Raw genomic sequence first — 18,631 nt, forward strand, 5'->3', positions numbered from 1 at the left:
AGTAATAAAGGGAGAGATTATATGAATTGTGCATTCTATTTCATGCCCCACAAAAACCTGCCTCTAAATTTGGTGCTCCAACAAGATGAACCATGTTTCTCCTTCACAGACTTCCATCTTGTGAAAGGTCTCCAAGATCCCTGATATGCGGCATTCCGACTTTTCCACCTGTCTCCTGCTGTTTGCCAGCCCAAATAGTCTTTTTTTTTTTTTTTCCAAATACTCTTTAAGTGACAAGATGCCTCCACGCCATCAGCACACGCTATTCCTACTGAATGGAAACATCACCATCTCGTTTGCTGGCTGATGAACTTCTGGCCCCATTAAATGAGGGCTCAAATGTTGCCTTCGGGAACCTTCCCAGAGGCTACAAGGTTGTGGCCCTCTCCTCACTTCCACAGTGCCTTGTTCAGGCCTCTCTTTGGGCACTTGTTAGGTGCGAGTAACTGCTCATTTACAGGCTGGCCCTTCCCTAGATGCTGACTCCTCAATGGCCAGTACTGGCTTCTCTTCTCTGGGGCCCCAGTGCCTCACACAAATGGCTTTCAGTAAAGTTCTTCCTAAGAAAAGACTGTCCTGGGTGGAGATGGGTGGAAGGGGAATGGTCACAGGCAAAGTTACCAGTGTTTGAAGCAAAAAAGCAAAAAAAAAGTTGCCAAGCTTTATTTAGGGCGCAGTGGTTACAGACAACACCTCCGACCCTACCCCCCACCCTACCCAGCTTGGGCCCCTGGCCGGCTCGTCCCCTCCCTCCAGTCTCACTTCTTGTCCTCCTCCTTCTTGTCCTCCTCCTTCTTGTCCTTCTTGCCATCTTTGGTGGCCTGGGAGGCCAGGGAGCCCATAGCATTTCGAATGGCCTCATTGTTGGGATCCACGCCCGGAAGGTTCTCCAAGACACTCTGGAGGAATTCGGGGTCCTGCATCACGTCATAATCATCCTCCTCCTGAAACGGGGTCAGTGTCAGCCTGGTGAGGGGGGCTGGCTGCAGAGCAAGCCCGCGTGGGAGACGGGAGAGTACCGCCACACAAGCTCCTCTTCTCACTTGACTGGCCAAAGACAGGAAGGAGGGTTTAGGAAAACCCCAGTGCCTATACACAGTATGCTGGAGCAGGGAAGGCAACCCGCTCTAGTGTTCTTGCCTGGAGAACCCCATGGGCAGAGGAGCCTGGTGGGCTACAGCCTACGACGTCGCAGAGTCAGACACAACTGAGCAACTAAGCACGTACAGAGTACGAACTTCAAACACTTGTTTTATTCTATTTTTGTTGTTGTTGTTGTTGCATAGACAGGCTTTCCAGATCTTAGTTCATTGACCAGGGATTGAACCCCGGGGCTCCAGTAGTAAAAGCACTAAGTCCCAATCACTGGACCACCAGGGAAGTCCCCCAAACATTAAATTACCGACCAATTAGAGGAGAAGCCTGAGAACATTGCTTTTTGAGCTCAAAGGATAAAAACAGATGCCATGACCTTTAGGTTTCCTGCTATTAGACACCCACTCCCCCCTTTTGTTTTCCTGGACCCTCTTTTTATGCTCCTGGAAGATGGTATCACTGAGAACTGTCCAGACTGCTCCCACCAGCAAGGAAGGGAAATTACAGAATACTTACGACATTTCTCCAACTCTGGCCACCTTCTCCTTAGCAAGGTTTACCCACAAGAAACATTACCTCCATGGGTTTCTTTCCTTCTGCTCTAGAAAGAGCTCATCTATGAAACCCTGAGAGAGGAACGGTTCCAGCCCTAGCAGGCTGAGGATCTCAACACAGGGGATTTTAAGGCTGATGGCGGCATGGAGTCATCGCTGGCCCTCACCTTGGTGGGCTCAGATGTGTCCATGGCTGAACTGGCGTCCATGTCAGCTGACTCTGCCTGGCCAAACTCTGAGGAAGAAAGGTCAGTTTGCTCAGTTCCATTTCTTCCCGCAGTGTCTCTGCTGCAGCACGCCCACCCAGGCCCTGGCTCACCAGCACCCTGGAGGGACATCTGCATGGCGTAAGCAATCTGCTCCTCCTCAGTCATACTGCTCAGGTCAGGGAGCCCAGTGCGGCCAAACTCCTGCTGGCTGATGGTCATCTTCAGCAGGGCATCGTCCGAGTCTAGGGAAAGGAAGACAGCGGCAGGGTGGAACTGTGCCCACCCCCAAGCCCACGTGTTTCCACACCGCCAGAACTCCAGCCCCATCTACACCAGGCCTCCACAGAGCACCCCGCAGTCCCGGGACTTCAGATTCCACCTCTTTCACCTTCAGTCCCGGCCGTGGCAATCCCGGCCTCAGCGGCAGAGGCAGCAGCTGCCCGCCGTGCCTCTTCCTCTTGCCGCTGCCGCTGCTCTTCCATAGAAACACGCAGGGCCTGGCCACGGGTGAGCAAAGTCAGACATTCTCCGGCCCTCAGTCCCCTGGGGCACTGGGGAAGGCAGCTGAGGGTGGGGGACGGACTGGAAAGGGGCAGCTTCTGGTTTATACCCGTGGGGAAGCAGCTGGAGAGATGACAGATGACATGGGGGAAAGGATGGGCTTGGGAGAAACCTGGGGTTTCATGGAGAGAAGCGAAGAAGAGAGTCTGACAGTGGTGCCCCTAGAGATCAGACAGAATTATGGGGAAGAGGGACCTAGAGGGGGTCTGGGAAAACAAGCAAGGGTCCTTAGGATTGTCTAGCCCTAGAGAAGCTACATGCTGTGTGAGAAGGATCAAGAAGGACACCTGGGCGCTCCTGGAGGTCAATGTTTGCTCACCAGGGCCAGCTCAGGATCAGCGCTGGGATCCACTCCAAATTCAAAGTCACTGGCACCAAGACCCAGCATGGCACCACCTTCCCCAGCCAGAATGGGCGAGCTGATGAGGGCATCAGCCAAGCTGGGCCCAGGAGGCACTGTCACCAGGTGAGAACCGGTTCCATCTTTGCCATTCAATGTGTTTACAAAAGCGGTCAGCTTTTCTGTGTTTACCTCCTGGGGAGAGAAGAACACAGGAGGCTCTCCTTCCCGGCCTGCCCCCATTCTCTGCCACCAGCTCCTGTCTGCAGCCCCTCACCCCCATGCAGACACTCCTCTAGGCAAAGACTGTTCTCTATTTACAATCAAAGCAGTCACTGGCCCCCAACCGGTCCTTACTTACCTCTTCCCCCAAATTGATAATGTCAACATTTACTTTCCCTTACTCACCTCTTCCCCAAAATTGATAATGTCAACATTTACTTTCTCCTTCTTGAGGCGTTTAGCCAGTTTCACCAGCTAGGAAGAAGGGGAGAGAAATGAGGAAGTCTGTTCCATACCACGAGGGAAGGTGACATACATCACAAGCATACAGGAGAGGGAGGACCTCTCCAAGGCCCCAACAGAAAAACTGAATTTTGTACAACCTCCTTTCCCCAAATTCATGGACCCAATGCTTCTTCCTGACTCTCCCAAGAGCCAACAGAAGCCCCCTCCCAAACATGTGGTGTCCAAACTCCCCGGCTGTCACTTGGACTCACATCCTTCTCATTGTCCTCCACAGGGCTTCCCACAAAGGCAATGATTCGCATCTTGTGATTCTTGCCCTGCCGGTGCTTCAAGGCCAGCTTGAAAAGGAAGAGGAAGTTCTTGGAGTCAGCCACAGGAATCCCCCAGCTCTTTCCTATCACTCTCTCTTATGGCTTCCATATACTTTGAGCCTATCATCACACTCACGCCAGATCTAAACCCCCTCCTCCTCCCTTCCCTTCTCTCTGTGCCTCTCTGTGGATAAGGAAGAGGGGTTAATTCTCCATTCTAGGGACTTCCCCTTCATGATCTTCACCGATCATCCCACTCTATCTTTTCCACTCCTTTCTCTACATCATCTCTCTTCCCTGGTGCTGGTTCTCACTCCAAGAGTCTAGGGGGGAAGTGAGTAAGGGTGGAGGCAGAATCCCAGAGCAAGAGGAACCACCAGAGGGACCCTGCAGGACTCACATGGGCCACGCGGATGCCAGTGCAGAAGGTGATCTTGCCCTTCGGCTGGACAGTGTGAAGCTTAGACAGGATGCGGCCAGTGTCTGGGGTGAGTGTGGTCAGCACTTCACAGTCACTGGAATGGGGAAGGAGCACTTCTGTGATTTCAGGGTAGGACAACTGCCTCCGAACTGTGTTCAACTCATGTTTTCTTTAGAGACCTTGATGATAACTGTTATCTCTATTTTTCCTAAACAAACATCTACTGTTTACAGAGTAGATCTTCCAAGTTCTCATCACAAGGAAAAAACTTTTAACTATGTGAGACATGGATATTAATTAAACTTACTGTGGTGATCACTTTGCGATATACACATTATCAAATCGTTACGTTGTATACCTCCAACTTACACAGTGTTACACGTCAACGACATAAAACTGGAGAGTAACTGGAGAAAAGTAGAGAAAAATCCCTACTGTGTGGATATGAAACACAGAAGATAAGAAGGGGGTCATTTTGAGAGAAGCTTGCCCTCTTCCAGTATGTCCCCCAACCTCTCTCATGTCATCTTCCTCTCAGGGGCCTGAGAATTCTCTACAATAGCTGGATGCTCCTTCTTCTCTCTCCTATCCTCTTCATTTTTAGACTCATTTTCTGGCTAATAACATGAATGCTGGGATGGGCAGTCACTCATTTGCGGATTATCAGTTCCTAAAACAAATTACTTTGGGGGTAACACGATGTGTGACATATGCCCTGGGAAGCTGACCCCAAATCACTTTTTATTATCTTTAAAATACAGTGAGGACTGCCCCGGTGGCACAGTGGCTGACAGTCCACCTGCCAACGCAGGGGACACAGGTTCAATTCCTGGTCCAGGAGGATTCCACGCGCCTCAGAGCAGCTAGACCTGTGCGCCCCAACTACCGAGACCGTGTGCCTAGAGCCTGTGCTCCACAGCAGGGGAGAAGCCCTTGGGCTTAACGAGAAGCCCAAGCACCACAACTAGAGAGCAGGCCCCCCAACCAGAGAAAACCTGCATGCAGCAACAAAGAACCAGCACAACCAGAACATTAAAAATAGAAAAAATAAATAAAATAGAATACACTGAGATTTTATCACAGAAATTAAGCTTCACATTTCTATTAAATTCAGGTTGATATTAATTTTTTAAAAAACAAGTTGCTGCTTATATTTATATGGAGTAGTGAAGAAGGTAGTCTAGGAAGGTGATGGGCAAAAGCAGCCTCATGGAATCTACGAAAAGGCAGTGCCCTAGCGCCCTAGTGGGTCACAGACAGGAATCTCCCCGCCTCCCCCGCAATCCCGCCCGCCCTGCGCCACCTACTTGGCCAGTGTGATGAGGCCCACGTTGTTCTCAGGGTTGCTGCGGGTCTTGGAGTGACAGACTATATTGACAGCATCCTGCTGGGCCTGCAGCCGGGTGGGTAAGAAGTCCCCATTCCGCATGTACTCACTGTTGTCCACGCTGCCAGGTTAGAGGAGAAGCAGGAGACAGGCCACACTGTGAGGCCTGAGACATTCCCTCCAGTCCCAGGGACCACCCCCCTACCCCCAACAACTCTCCCATGAGGGGTGCCATGAGGCAGTGGCTCTCAGTCTTTGTGGACAGAGGATCAGCTGCAACTTTTTTTTTTTAATATACACATGACCAAGCCCTCCTCTAGACTTACTGACTCAAAATAACCAAAGGCAAAAAACCTTTTTAAATCTCCACAAGTAATTGTGTAAGTACGCAAGGCTGTGATCTACTAATGTACCATGTCCACCTTTTTATAAGGTGCCTTAGTATTATCAATCATGGTCGTGGAGAGACACGCTATCTGCTATTAAAATAGGAGTATTCCAAGGCAGGAAATCAACAGGGCAACTGAAAAATATTTATGAAATAACACACACTTGGCAGCACTGAATGTAGGAAAGTACAATCTAAATTATCTGGTTAAATGTTCAACAGCTTTGACAGCTGGACTGAACTGCAAAAACGAGGTTTCACAGATCTGGGGGTCTCACGTATTCTATCCCTATAGCTTTTCACAATCTGTAAGAATCCAAGTAACATGAAATACAAGCGCCAGGTTCCCAGAGACCAAAAGAAGGCAGAGAAGTGAGTAAGTTATCTACACCCCAGAAGAGAAGGAATTCTTGACAGACTGAGGTCCCTCAAAACACTGAAAGCAAGCAGCAGACTCAGAGACAGCTCATCTCTCCTGGCAAGCTAAACGGGCTTGGAGGCCATTTTTTCTTTAGTATCCTTTGCCAGGCAATAAATACAAACCAAAAATGATGAAGAGAGGTAATTAAGAAGCTACTGGAAGACAAGCAGAAAGGGTTGGAAGGGCAGTGTTCAGGCAGGTTCAAATCCCTACTCTACTACTTGATAGTTCTATGGTCCTATAAGGAAGCTGCTGAATTTCTCTAACGTCCAGGTACCTCATCTGTAAAATGGGTTTTATTATACCTACCTGGATAGTGCTGGCTATGAGGATTAAGCTCACAGAAAGTACTTAGCACAATGCCTAACAGTAAGCACGATACACAGACCAGTTCTTATAGAGGAAACTCAATCTGTATAAAGGAGGTCAAGGGCAGACTTTACTGACCATGCTCCATTCTTTTTTCCCCGATACACTGTTTCCAATTACTCTCCCAAGAGGGAAATAACTGCCTTCCTAGCTTCAAATACAGTGGTGGCTAAATATATGAAACAATGGAAGCTTTGAGGATCATCCAGCTGGAATAGCTACTAAGTACAAAGGCTGTGGGCAAGACCAGCAGATGGATGAAGGCTGGAAGAAAGATGTCAGAGGAAGACCTGGGGGCGGGAGGAGAGGGGTGTGGGGGGCGGCTTGAGAGGGAGGAAGAACCTACTGTGCAGAACAGGACAGCAGTCCTCATACTGTCATGAGTGCATCAGAACCACTCTGAGGGTGACAGTGCTGGCAGTGGTAAAAACAGATGCTTGCACACCTACATGTGCCCCCTAAAAACTGCAGTTTGGTTTTCCCAACATTGAACTTTATACAGACAGGATAATGCATGCATTTCCTGTGACTACTTTCGCTCAAAAGTAAGTAATTTTTCCCAATTAAAGTTTGTATCAAAATAAGGGCTGACAAAATTATCCAGCTATTCCATAAAGCTTTCATCTAAAAAAAAAAAATAAAATACAGATGCCTAAGCTTCCCTGGCTAGGAGTCTGAGCCACCAGACCAAGCAGAATCAAATATACACAACTTTTTAATAAGCTCCTCCAGAGAATTCTGAGGGACAGCAAAGCATGAGAAAAGCAGTGGCTTTCACTGCTATTCTATGGCTGGGCTGTTACAACAGGCTGCCAATGCATCACTCTGGACCTAATCTTTCCTCCTATACCTCAAGCCAGATCAGCATTCTTAAATCCCATTTTGTATACAGCTCTGGCTCCACCAGCCTCAGAACGTTTTCAGTAGTCCTCTATTGAAGGGTAAAGGGCAGAATTCAGCCTCCTCAACCCGACACCTGTGCTCTTCTACTTGGCTTTCTCCAAAAAAGGGAACCACCTTCAACCAACAACCGAATAATGAAGTCATGCTAGTCCAGTTTCTACTCCCTAAACAAGCCTTGAGAATGTACACTTCAGCAGCTTTCCTTATGCCCTTCTCCTTACATGTAATGGCCTCTCCTTAACATCTGTCTAAGTCCCTTCAGGGACCCTCTTAAATTCTTTCCTGAGGACTTCTTAAGCATCATGGCAACTAACAGATGCACAGTGCTGTGCAGTTTACAGAGCACCATGACACACACTGCCTACCTGTGCTATGAGAAAAGTAGATGTTACTATTACATTCTCATTTTAGAGCTAAAGTGAGAGATTTACTACATTCTCAAGAACATGCAGCTGGAAAGTACCCAAAACACAGGTTTTTGGGTTCCAAATCCTGTCCTCTTTCTACTCTTAACTTGCTTTCTCCCAGAGGCTGCCATATTTAGCAAATGAAAATACAGGGCTCCCAAAATTCCCTGGTGACACAGTGGTAAAGAGTTCGCCTGCCAATGCAGAGAACATGGGTTCGATCCCTGGTCTGGGAAGATCCCACATGCTACATAGCAACTAAGCCCGAGTGAGCGGCAACTGCTGAGCCTGTGTGCCACAACTACTGAAGCTCTGGCGCCTAGAGCCCGTGTTCACAGCAACCAGAACCCTGCAAACCCTCACAACAAACAGTAGCCCCGGCTCCCAGCAACCATAGAAAGCCCAGGCAAAAGCAATGAAGACCCGGCACAGCCAAAAATAAGAGAAAATACAGGACTCCCAGTTAAATCTGAATTTCAGACAAACAACAGAAACTTTCTAGTGAAAGTATGTCCCATGCAATATGTGGGACACACACATAGCCATTTTGATATTAAAAATAATTGTTTATCTGAAATTCAAATTTTATTGGGCATCCTATGTGTTATCTGGCAACAGTATCTTCGCAGCAAAAAGAAAACCCTTAGGTGTCTGTCCCATGCAACTGGAGATTTGTGTGCGTTTGTGTACTATTCTGTTTTCATTCTAGGCTCACACTTAGAAGAAACTCTTGAAACCTTGCAAAAGTGTGGTCCTCAGTTCCTAATAGCTACTCAGCCACGTCTGAGACTGATGAAGACAGAGAGCTCACTGGATAAGAGCCGAAGCGTCTTTGAGTCAGATAATCCTGGGTTTAAACCTAGGCTCCACCACTTAATCGGCTGTGTGATTGTGTAAGTCATTTAAAACTGCCGAGACGCGGTATCCTCATCTGTAAAAGGGAGGGAGTATTGTGAGGCTTAAGTGAGATGAAGCAAATCAAATGCCTAACATTTAGAAGGTAGCTTAGTCGGTAAGGGCTTCCCTGGTGGCTCAGACGTTAAAGTGTCTGCCTGGGTTCGATCCCTGGGTCTGGAAGATCCCCTGGAGAAGGAAATGGCAACTCACTCCATTACTCTTGCCTGGAGAATCCCATGGACGGAGGAGCCTGGTGGGCTATAGTCCATGGGGTCACAAAGTGTCGGACACGACTGAGTGACTTCACTTCACTTCACTTCTTAGTCGGTAAAGAATCTGCCTGCATTACAGGAGATCCGCATTCGTTCCCAGGGTCGGGAAGATCCTCTGGAGAAGGAAATGGCAAACCACTCCAGGATTCTTGCCTGGAAAATCCCAGGGACAGAGGAACCTAGCGGGCTACAGTCCATGGAATGGCCAAGAGTCCGACACGACCTAGCGACTAAGCCACAAACACTTATAAAGTACTCTTGTAGTGCCTTTGACGGTAACACCAGGAAAAGCAAAGGAGTCGGCGACAAGTGAACGGGGAGAGGAAGGGATTTGAAACTCTCTTCCTAACTAACACCCATCATTTTGAAAAGAAGAGAGGAAGGCAGAAGACTATCATGGTGAGTCCGAGAAGCAGGACTCTAGCTAAAGACAGATGTAGGCTGGTCTAGAGAAGACGACGCTGTGATGGAGAAAAATAGCAGGGCCGGTCAATGACCGTCCGCGGACTGAGGGTTAAGAGGGGTACCTCGGGCCTGTCCGTCTGGAACTACCTCTGGGGCCCCGGGATGACTCAGGGAGTCGCTGGAGCTCCTTTCCTCCCGGCCCAAGGCCTCATCTTTTCCACCAGGCCCCCCTCCCCCACCCCAGGCCCGCCCGGCCTCCGAGCTACAGGCGCCCCCGACCCAGTCCCGCTCCCCAAGGGGGCCCGAGGTGGCTCCTCACCAAACCATAGTGCTTTCCAACACCATCGTGCCTCCTTCCTCCCTCCCAGACCGGTTCTCCTAGACCACTAAACAACAACTCCTCCAATTGGCCCAGCGCGCATCACCAATCACTGATCTCGGTTGGGCCAGCTGGTTCCGCCTTCATCCCCGTGTTGCTTTCTGGGAGTTGTAGGCGCCGCCAGAAAAAAAAAAAGTGGGAGCTGTTTGGGGCGGAGGGAGGGGCCAAGTAACACAAAAAAGTGGGCCACACCTCCACCTGCCCTGCCATTCACGTTTTCTGGTGGCGTTCCTTGCCGAGAAGATCTAAGAGAAAATGTGAAGGAACTTCTGAAAGTGCTGAGGCTATGTCTATTCCAGCATCATCTTTTTAAAAAAAGTGGTGGGATGACTACTGACTACTGACTTTTCAGCTCCCCCGGTTCCCCATGGCACTTTGTTCATCAAACTACTAAGCACTTATACCTCTGAATTGCATTTGTTTGTGTATCTGTCTTTCCCATTTCATTAAGGGCAAAAGAAAGTGAAAGTGTTAGTCACTCAGTCGTGTCCCCCTCTTCGCAACCCCATGGATTGTAGCCCGCCAGGCTTCTCTGTCCGTGGAATTCTCCAGGCAAGAATTCTGGAGTGGGCGGCCATTTCCTTCTGCAGGGGATCTTCCCCAATCCAGGGATCGAACCGATCTCCTGCACTGCAGGCAGGTTCTTTACCGTCTGAGCCACCAGGGAAGTCCCAATTAAAGGCGAGAAAGCTGTCAATCTCTGCTATGCCTAAGTCCACGACAAAGCCTGACATATGGTAGGAAGGCAGAAAAAAGTTTAATGAATCAATAATTTTAACTAATCTCCCAAAGAATGGGAGACAACCTAGTCAATCATTTTCGCTTTTTAATCAAGAATCACATTTTAGGGACTTCCCCGGCAATCTAGTGGCTAAGACTGTGCTCCCAGTGCAGGGGGCCCCATCCCTGGTCAGGGAACTAGATCCCACATGCCACAACTAAGACCCAGTGCAGCCAAAAAAAAAAAAAATAATAATTACATTTTTAAATGTCTTAGGGGATTTCCCTCCCGGTACAGTGATTAAGACTCTGCACTTTCAGTGGAGGGGCTGTGGGCTCAATCCCTGGTCGGGTGACTAAGATCCCACATCTATCATGGTATGGCCAAAAAATAAAAATAAAATTATTTTAATTAAAAATGCCTTGGCTGGAAATTCCCTGACAGTTCAGTGGTTAGGACTCTGCACTTCCACTGCAGAGGGCACCAGTTTGTTCCTTGGTCAGGGAACTAAGATCCTGCATGCCTTGGCCTGGCTATAAATAAATAAATAAATGCCTTGGCTTACCTACACACACACTCCAAAGAAAAACTGGAAATTCCAGGTGTCTATTTTGGAGGACGTGGGGGAAGGAGCAGGGAACCCAGACATGACTACAGAGATGGTAGATGGAGATGGCAAGTGTGTTGTAGACATTACATAGATATTGATAAAGTTTTAATGGATATGCTCAAAAGTTATTGGTGACCATTAAAGGTATAGGAGTAAAATCTCTGTATTACTAAGGGGAAAAAATCTGTTACTATAATCATAGACAAGAAAAGGAAGAAAAATAAAGCATAGAAAAATCATTAGTGAAAAGTTCAAATATAAACAAAATATGAATGTAAGACATACCAAACTGACAAAAGGTAAAAAATAAAAGGAAAGGAAAAAACAACATATCAGGCAATAGCAATAAAAGAAAGCATGTGTAGCTATATAAATATTGTACAAATAGAAACCAGAGTCTCTTGAATTGCAGGTGGATTCTTTACCAGCTGAGCTACCTAAAAGTCCAGCTATATACATACTGTACAAATAGAAATCAACATAAATCGGTGAAGTCAAATCCAAAGTATTTCATAAAAGATAAGATTCAACAACAAAAAATGTTCTGAGTTAATCAGGATAATGCAACTCTAAAGACAATTTGAACATCAGGAATTATTATAAATTAGTGTTCTTCTAAAATGTATAAGTAGATAAACATTCAGCCCAAACTAAAGGAAGTGAATAGGAAGTGAATTAATACTGTCATCACTGTTTTGGGATTCATCATGTCTATACAGGGAGCTTGCTGTCACCATCTCAGCCTTAGTCAGATACTTAACAGATTGTGACCAGTTTTTAATTACACTTTGAAAAGTCCTTGTAGATATTGCAAATACAAAATAGGGTGGTCATAAAAAAATGAGTTAGTAAATAGGTCCTATATGATGGATTTGATTCAACCTGGAGAATGCAGAATTCATACTCTCTTCATACAGAAGATGTCCTGTTAGAACTATGTCAGAAGCTGTTCAATGAAGAGATATGTGAGTTGCAAGAATGATCATGAGATCATGAGAGGTGTAATCTGATAGGATTAGAGTTCAGTAAAACAAGAGCTCCAATATGAAAAAAAGCAAAAACAATTCATTTACCTGTGGGTCAGACACTATTCTAGGCACTTGGAAGGAAACAAAATAAAGTCTGCCTTTGTGGAGCTCGCTTTCTATGGGGGAAGGCAGATAATGAACCAATAAGTCAATGTTGAATAACGATGACACTAGGGTAGATGTGTGTGTGTGTGTGTGTGTGTGTGTGTTTATATATAACAGGATATTAGGGAAGACTTACAATTGAAAAGAGACTTGAAGGATACCTGGGGAAAAGAAAAAGTGCAAATGCTCCAAGGCAAGAGTGTATTTAAGAACATGATGGCCAGTAGAGACTAGAGTAGAGGGAGAGAAGAAATGAGACCAGAAAGGCAAAGGGAGAAGAAAGGTCGGATTACGTACAGCAGTAAAGATTATTTTAAGGACTCTGAGATAGGAGCTGTTGGAAAGTTTCAGCACAGGGTCTGTGTTTTAACAGTTCACTCTGGCTTCTGCATTGAGAACAGACTGTGGGGGAAAGAATAGGATACAGACCAGTTAGGAGACCATTTCAATAATCAGGTATGATGGTGGCTTACTGTAGGGTGGTAACAAGATGTGAAAATAGTGACATATGGATGAATTTTGCATATGTCATAAGATATAAAACTTAGGGATTTCCCTGGCAGTCCAGTGGTTAAGACTCCATGCTCCCAATGCAAAGGTCATGGGTTCAATCCCTGGGTCAGGAAACTAAGATGTCACATGCTGCTTGGCCCACCCCCGCCCCTCCAAAATTCTATGATACAAAACTTTAAAAACTTGCCAATGGATTTGATGGAGGATGTAAGGAAAGGGGGTGTTCAGGGGTTATTAGAGTTGGTTCTAAGCAACTATTTCTGAAGATGGGCTAGGAGGGGCAGGAACCAGCAATTCAGTTTTGGACATATATTAGGTTTAAGACGCTTATTAGACACCTAAATGGAGATGTCAAGTAAGTGGGTAGATATGAGTTTGCAGTTCAGACAAAAAATCTGGGCTAGAGATAGAAATTTGGGAGTTTTTAGTTGATCATGAGGTGACAGGGGAGTTGGACAAATGATACAGGGCCTTTAGGACTTTGAGAGTGAAGGTAGGCTAAAAGAAGGGGTCCTATGATTGAGCCCTGGACTTAATCATACATTTTGAGGCTAGAGAGAAAAGGAGGAACCAGAAAAGAGGATGGAGATGGAGCAGTGCAGCGGCACCTTGGTGAGGACAACCAGGAGGAAGCACGTGGTATCCCAGAAGCTAAATGAAGAAAATATTTATTTCTAGGAGTGAGTAATAAACTGTCAGGTGCTGCTGACCTGTCAAGTAAGATGAGGACTGATATATTTAGCAACATGAAGGTCATCAGTGACCTTAGAGTTCAAGAGAGATTGGGGTCAAAAAGCTATTTGTAAAAACTCATTTCTAAGACAAGTTTTCTAACTTTGATCACTGGATATTATTAAGGAATTACTAATTTTTAAAGGCATGGTAATATTGTTGTATTGTACCTTTAGCTCTTGACCTATATGTTGAAGTGTTTATGCATGAAATGATACAATGTTTGGGATTTTTTTTTATTGGGGTGTAGCTGCTTTTGTCTGGGATTTTAAAAACAGTATTTATTTGGCTGTGCCAGGTCTTAGTTGCAGCATGTGGGATCTAGTTCCCCAACCAGAAACTGAACCCAGGCCCCCTCCACTGAGCAGAGTCTTAGCAACTGGACCACCATGTAAGTCCAGGTGAATCCCTGTGTGGAATTTAACATAATCCTTTGGAGGTGCAGAGAGAAGGGAAGGGTTGGGTAGAAGGTATAGATGAAACAGATTGGCCTTATTTACAGACAAGTATTGAAGCTGGGTGATGCATACATGTCAATTTACTATATTTTTAGCTTGAAATTTTCCATAATAAAATTAAAAAAAAATTCTTTTCAAAAGAGAGGGAAAATTGGAAACAGCTGATGCAGTTAATGGAGAAGGAAACAGCAACCCACTCCAGTACTCATGCCTGGAAAATCCCATGGACCGAGGGGCCTGGTGGGCTACAATCCATGGGGTCACAAAGAGTCGGACACGACTGAGCGACTTCTCTGTGTATGTGTGTGATGCATTTAATGAACTTTTAATGGGCCCCCTACATTGGGAGTGCGGAGTCCTAGCCACTGGACCACCAGGGAAGCCCCTTTGATGAACTTTTAAGAAATAATTTTACAAAAGATACTGATTTGTTTTTGGGTCTTTGAAAAGCTAAAGAATGAACAATTTAATCTGAAATCTACTTTAACTAGCAACTCTTTGTTTAAAGAATGAATGAGACTCCATCTGTGATAAATAACTTTTTTGACTAGCTGAATTTGACATGTTTAAGAGTAAAACATTAGACTAGGATTTCCAGGTTATATATCCTATAGTTTGATTTTCCTCATTTTTGGAATAGGCCCTACTTGCAAGTGAATATAGATGGCAGGGTACAGCTGTAAAGTAGTAGCTGCTGCTCACCACTAGAGGGACCCTCTGACCACCAGAGGGTATCCAGTACACCCCCAGTTGCCTGAGTAAGTTGAAGAGTGACAAGCTAAGAGCTGCCAGCAGGATCATTTTTCCCCTAAGATACGTTCAGATTTAATTCCTATTTGGGAAAAAGTCTTCTTATCCAGTCTAAAGGAGGACTGAGCCTCTGACTTAAAATTCAAAACGTTGAGAATCCTCAATTCCTCCTTCATTCCAGTTACTTGTTCTATCATAAAATTTATTACCATCTCAATTCTCTTCCCTCCTCTCCAGTTGGTATTGCCATCATCCTAAATGCACATTACTTCACACCTAAATTATCCGTCTAACTTGTCAACTTTTTCTATCTGCTGTGATAGAACTATCATCAGATTGGCTTTGGAATTCTTTTACATCCCACTTATGGACAAAAACATTCTACACTTCCCTGACTACAGCTTAAAATAAAAATCCCTCAGCTTAGCAGCCAGGGTTTCCAGTGTTGGCTCCACCCATACTTATTCCAATATTCTCCCTCAGATCTCCCTCCACCATTGCTTTCACCATGGTCTCTTCCTTGCTCTCTGCAACAGGCCATTCTGTTGGGAGTAGAGACAATGCTGCTGTCCTCGACTGTCAAGCGCTCATGCCCATTCTCATACTTCTAAGGCACTTGTGCTCAAGTGAAACTTTCCCCAACACTTCAGGCCCACAGTAACCTCTAATTTCCCTTCTTTAAAAAAAAAAAAAGTGTTTATTTTTGATTGCACTGGATTTTCCCTGCTGTGCATGGGCTTTCTCTAGTTCTAGTGAGTGGGTTCTACAGCACAGGCTTAGTTGCCCCTTGGCATGCGGAATCTTCAAGGAGCAGGGATCGAACTCATGTCCCTTGCTTTGGCAGAGGGATTCTTAACCACTGGACCACCAGGGAAGTCCACTTCTAATTTTCTTATTTCATGCTCTGTACCACTCGTTCAGAAATCACATCTCATGTATTCTTTCTGTATGCATGTATGTTGTACTCTTCTGGACTCTGTAAACCCTTTAACATCAATTACTTCTTTTAACCTTCAAATACCCAGAGCACTGACTGTTCTTACTCATTAGCTGCTGCATAATTTGTAGAATGATCTTAACAAAGTAGGGAATAGTGGTGTGGAAAGGAACATCATAAGCTCAACCTCACAGAAGTTAGAAAAACACATAGCTGAGAAAAGCAGTCTGTATACTTTTTTAAGAAAACTTGGAGCCAAGTTGAGGGAAGGAAAGGGAGAGAATCCTCGGGCCAACAAATCTTAAGCTTGCTTTTCCTACTGTCCCTCTCTTTTCCTCCTAAAGCCAAGCAAAATTTTGAGCTTTGGATCTCCAAATCCCTAGGCAACAGACCAAGATTAATTCCTTTTCTAGTCATTCACAGCTTTTCCTTGTCAAGTTTAAGTTGTTAAGATGGAGGAGGTGGCCAGAAGGTAACGAATGAAATCATTTCTCTCAGCCTGAGTTAGTCCAAAGCTGGAGTGAGGAAAACTGGAAAGGATGCATTCATTCCGGGCAGTATGAACAAACAGCCTGGGGTAGAAGGGTGGAGCAGATGGTGTATGATAAAGAATCTAGAGGAAGCAAGAAGTCTAAATAACTGACAAAAGTTTAATGCATTAAAACCAGATACTTATCGCTTTTATACTGTATTTGCCATTTCTGAACAATACAAAGTAGAGGCAAATAGTGACACTTCATAAAAATGTCGACTCCCCATCCCCATCCTTAAGACCCAGCCTCCCTCAAATATTCCCTCCCACCCGTGACAGAACTCTGTCCTGAATAAAACACTTAAATACATCATAAATAGTAAATTATGAAAAAAAAAATAGCAAGAATTGTTTCTTTCCTTCTTGTAAAAAAGAACATGGCAGCAAAGACAGGCAGCCAGAAACTGGCTGGGGGTGTCTAATATAGACAGTTACTCAGGGTGTGGACTAAGCTACTATCAAGGCAGGGTGGGATGGAGAGGGGACAGTACAGGGATCAACAATCTGCCAGACACACCAGGACCCCTTTCCCCCAACGAGGAGGAGGATCAGATAGTGAACTCAGGGAGAAAAGGGATTACACAGCCCCCATTTCCACGTTCTCTGCGTGAAGAGAGGCGGGGGGGCGCGGGGCACAGCAGTGACTGCACTAAGGCAAGAATCTGCTGGCTCCCTATGCGCTTGAGAGAACATTCTCTAGCCTCACAGTTACCTGTTCAACAGACAGGTACCCCGTCTCCATCTCAGCTCCACCAACAGCAGAACACTGTAGGAAAAGGTGGAAGAGCAAGGAAGACATCTCCTTTGGAGAAGAAATCTAAAATTCATTTGATAAGTCTTCATATTTAGAAAAACAAGCAGAATACATTTCAAATTGCAGAAGAGTAATAATGATTATGGCCTGGCAGTGAGTAGGGTTCTGCCTAGGAAGGGTTCTGACCTGTGAGCCCCAAGACTGCACCACTGTTTAACAAGAGGGGTAAAGACGACCCCGTGTCCCACTCTCTCCATTCCTTCAGCCTTAAGACATTCACTAAGAGAGGAGGAGTTCAAGAGGAGCTGCTCCCAGCACAGCAGTCCCCACCTTCTGTTTCTCAAATACCAGGGCTCTTCTGAGGGAACCCTGCGAATAGGCATCTCTCCAATACTTCTGGAGTTTTGATCTGAAAACTGGTTTGAAATTGTGTGCTATTTTCCTTTTCCTTTTTTAAGGAAACAAAAGGAGAGGGTTGGGAGGTTAAACACCCCCCAGAAAATCTTTACGAAGATTACAGGCGTCTTCTTCCAGAGAAAGAGTTAAGGTAGGGATAATGTACCAGCCAGTCTGTCCTGAGGAAATTAAAGAGTCCAGCTCCTGATGAAAGGTAGATGAGGGGGGAAGAAAATCGCCAAGTCCAGCAATCCCACTTTCAACAGGAAGAAGGGGGATCTGAAACCATTCAGTTGTGGAAGCCAAGGCTGGTGAGTTGAAAACTGGTTTCACCCAGCTTGGGAGTGGAGAGGATGCTGCTGTCCTCAACTGTCCCAGCACTAATGCCCGTTCATAAGGGACGGAAAGGAGAAAGGTTCTTCTTCTTCGGGGGGAGATGGAGAGCTCTCCTAGCTTCCACTGCACTCCTTTTTTGATGGCCAAGAAAAAGAAAACTCAGCACTGCTGGGTCAAGGGCTGACATCTTGGGATCACAGAGGTGGTTGAGTCTCGCTCCAAGTCTTCTGAGGACTTTTGCTCACTGAAAGGTAAAGGGTATAAAGTTAAGGACCAGGAGTATGAGATAAGGGGACAGCAAAGGAATTCAAGTTAATTTCAACCTAGATGGCAGACCTAAAGAGTTTCCTGCTAATCCAGTCTCAGCTTCCAAGTACACAGTACCAAAAAAAAAAAAAAAAAATCCACCCCTACTCAAAACCAAAAGTTTTTAAAGTAAGATTTAGGGGAAGGGGGGCACCCAGTCCCCCTAACCCTGACAACTACTTCCTTGGCTCTACTCCATCAGTAATGCTGTTTATACCCTTTCAAAGCAGCCACCTCCCCCACATCCCAGAAACTTACATGGATGAACTCTGACTCTGGAACTTCATGTTTTTCCAAGAGGGTTGAACTAACAGGAGTGGGGAAAAAAATGGGGGCAGAAAGAAGAATTAGTAAATAAATGAGAAAAAGAACTCTCAGGTCAAATCTCAGACTGCTTCTCTGTATTTCACTGGGAATCAACTTAGAATTCAGAAAGAAGGGACTAAGGAGTTACTAGATCTGGAAGCATATTCTTTTAATTAACAGTTTCTTGACTTCCATAAAATACTTCCTTACCACCCTCCTCTACTACTGCTTTCAATCCCCAGGTGTGGCAGGCACCCAACTATCACTGCTCCCTGACAGTCACGCCATAGTGTCATTTTCTCCTCTTGAGTGTGGCCTGAACTTAGTGACTCTCTTCTAGCGAAGAGAATGCACCACAGGTGATGGAAATCAATTCCGAGATTAGGCCATGTAGCTTCCTCTTGGGCACATGCTCTCCAA

General features: G+C 45.7%; 2 protein-coding genes across 6 annotated transcripts in view; both read right to left on the minus strand.

Moving 5' to 3' along the window:
* Positions 1-631: 631 nt before the first annotated feature.
* Positions 632-9,771, minus strand: PSMD4 (proteasome 26S subunit, non-ATPase 4). 2 transcript variants are annotated; one of them, XM_027533887.1, is made up of 10 exons: positions 9,668-9,771; positions 5,267-5,407; positions 3,939-4,053; positions 3,479-3,565; positions 3,168-3,236; positions 2,739-2,954; positions 2,247-2,355; positions 1,969-2,100; positions 1,817-1,884; positions 632-944 (listed from the first exon to the last, which is right to left on the minus strand). In XM_027533887.1, exons 1-10 carry the CDS (start codon positions 9,691-9,693, stop codon positions 759-761), a joined length of 1,149 nt encoding a protein of 382 aa, XP_027389688.1. In that variant the 5' UTR covers positions 9,694-9,771; the 3' UTR covers positions 632-758. The 2 variants fall into 2 exon arrangements, with proteins under 2 accessions (XP_027389688.1, XP_027389678.1); XM_027533877.1 differs by having other exon boundaries at positions 2,238-2,355.
* A 6,440-nt stretch (positions 9,772-16,211) lies between these two features.
* The window catches only part of PIP5K1A (phosphatidylinositol-4-phosphate 5-kinase type 1 alpha), a 39,279-nt gene continuing 36,859 nt past the window's right edge, over positions 16,212-18,631 (minus strand). For all 4 annotated transcript variants that reach the window (XM_027533842.1, XM_027533851.1, XM_027533865.1 and 1 more), the window contains 2 exons: positions 18,164-18,212; positions 16,212-17,843 (listed from right to left, as the gene is read on the minus strand). In XM_027533842.1, the coding sequence (XP_027389643.1) occupies positions 17,841-17,843; positions 18,164-18,212 (52 nt within the window). In that variant the 3' untranslated portion in view covers positions 16,212-17,840. The remainder of the gene's footprint in view (positions 17,844-18,163; positions 18,213-18,631) is intronic.

This window comes from Bos indicus x Bos taurus, chromosome 3 (genome assembly GCF_003369695.1).
Source record: "Bos indicus x Bos taurus breed Angus x Brahman F1 hybrid chromosome 3, Bos_hybrid_MaternalHap_v2.0, whole genome shotgun sequence".
In the NCBI taxonomy this organism is placed as follows: domain Eukaryota; kingdom Metazoa; phylum Chordata; class Mammalia; order Artiodactyla; family Bovidae; genus Bos; species Bos indicus x Bos taurus.